Consider the following 1527-nt stretch of genomic DNA (forward strand, 5'->3'; position numbering starts at 1 on the left):
TCAGCCTGATGGCTGGGCCGTGGGGAGGGGGTCGAGGAGGTGTTTCTGCTGGAGTAAGGTGGGGGGTCAAGAGACCACACCAAGGTCAGCATGTTCCCTCTCCCTGCTCAGCTCAGGAAACACCGCAAGCTCTTCACCCACCTGGGGTACAAACGGCAGAGCAGTCAGTCCTCTGTCCCTCCGTCTCCTCTGCAGCAGAGCTGTGAGCTCCTTGGGGCAGAGGTCATGTGGGCAGAACAGAGCTCACTGTTCTGAAGCCCTGTGCAGAGAGGTGGGGCTGGCAAGGATGCCAGGCAGGAGAGAGGAAGCAGCTCAGGCAGGCAGCGGGGGTCCAGGTGCCTTGGCTCCTGCTGCTGAGATCCCAGGGCGTGGAGAGGACGGGCCCTGTCCATGCAAGGGCTCACGCCTGGCTCGGCAAGGATGTGGTCATGTGGCTCTCGAAGAGCTCAGGCGTTGTGGTGCCAGCTCCTGTGCCCCTGTGTGGCTCTGGGGCCCCTTGCCCTCTCCGAGCCTCAGAGAGCCCTAGGGTGAAGACCGGGGCATGAGACCAGCAACAGCCAGGCCCCCTAGGCTGGCCCGAGGGCCGCACAGGGCTGGCCATTCCCCTGAAGAATAAGGCTTAGAGAGTGGCAGGCAGGACCCAGCCTCTGGGTTCTCTTGGGGGACCTGTCCCTGGGCCCCTTCCTTCCCCACCATGCTGAGAGGGTTCACCCAGACTGCCACCACGGGGTTGGCCTGGGGCCGACTTGGTGAACACAGACGTGGATTCATTCACCTCAGCCGCCTTTATTTCTGGGTTCAGGCCCATGTTGCTGAACCAACAGTCCTCAGTACCCCTCAGTCACCCAGGGAGAGAAGGCCCCCCTGTTTCCTTCATGGGGGTGCTGTGAGGACCGAAGCAACCATATAGGGGCCTGGGCCTTCCATCACGAGGAGGATGTCCAGGGGTGATCCTTGCCCTGGGGAGACCCACACCTGCTAGCAGCAGCGAGAGGGCTGGGCGGGGCTGGGAGCAGGCTCTGTGTGATGTGAGGAGGCCCTCCGCCATGGGTTTGGCTTCATAGGCTCCAGCCCGGAGGCTTCTGATCGCTCTTCAGTGGGGTCAGGGATATGTACAGCTCCCACTTTGGGGGCAGGTTTCAAAGACCCTCATAGATGTCACCCACACAGAGAACAGAATCAACCAGTAGACAGAGCTGAGCCTCCTCCTTCTCAGCCCGGTGGGTCTTGGCGTGGGGGCACAGCAGCGAGGCACCCACAGGGCTTGAGTGAGCTGGGCAGAGGCCTAGCACTTCCTGTGGGCAGAGAGCCTTGTCCCATAGTCCAGAAAGGCTGTGAGGCTGTCAGGTCATCTGTCTGGCCCAGGCATAGAAGGGCTGCTGTGGCTTCCAGCATCTTTAGTGGGTGGCCCTGGTGGGAGCTCCAGGGAGGCTGGCCAACTCAGGGTCACGCTGGGGAGGCTGGCGACAAAGCTCTGCCACCTTCTCCTGACCTGCGGGAAGACAGGTGCCTGAGATGGGCCAGACC

The 1527-nt window shown here is 62.2% G+C and overlaps 1 protein-coding gene across 1 annotated transcript in view; it reads right to left on the reverse strand.

The window, feature by feature from the left end:
• Window positions 1–1348: 1348 nt before the first annotated feature.
• The window catches only part of LOC101634394 (chromosome unknown open reading frame, human C11orf86), a 947-nt gene continuing 768 nt past the window's right edge, over window positions 1349–1527 (reverse strand). The window contains exon 2 of the mRNA XM_012725128.1: window positions 1349–1492. Coding sequence (XP_012580582.1) covers window positions 1349–1492 — 144 coding nt within the window. The remainder of the gene's footprint in view (window positions 1493–1527) is intronic.

This window comes from Condylura cristata, unplaced genomic scaffold (assembly GCF_000260355.1).
Source record: "Condylura cristata isolate star-nosed mole 26May11 unplaced genomic scaffold, ConCri1.0 scaffold00015, whole genome shotgun sequence".
NCBI lineage: Eukaryota > Metazoa > Chordata > Mammalia > Eulipotyphla > Talpidae > Condylura > Condylura cristata.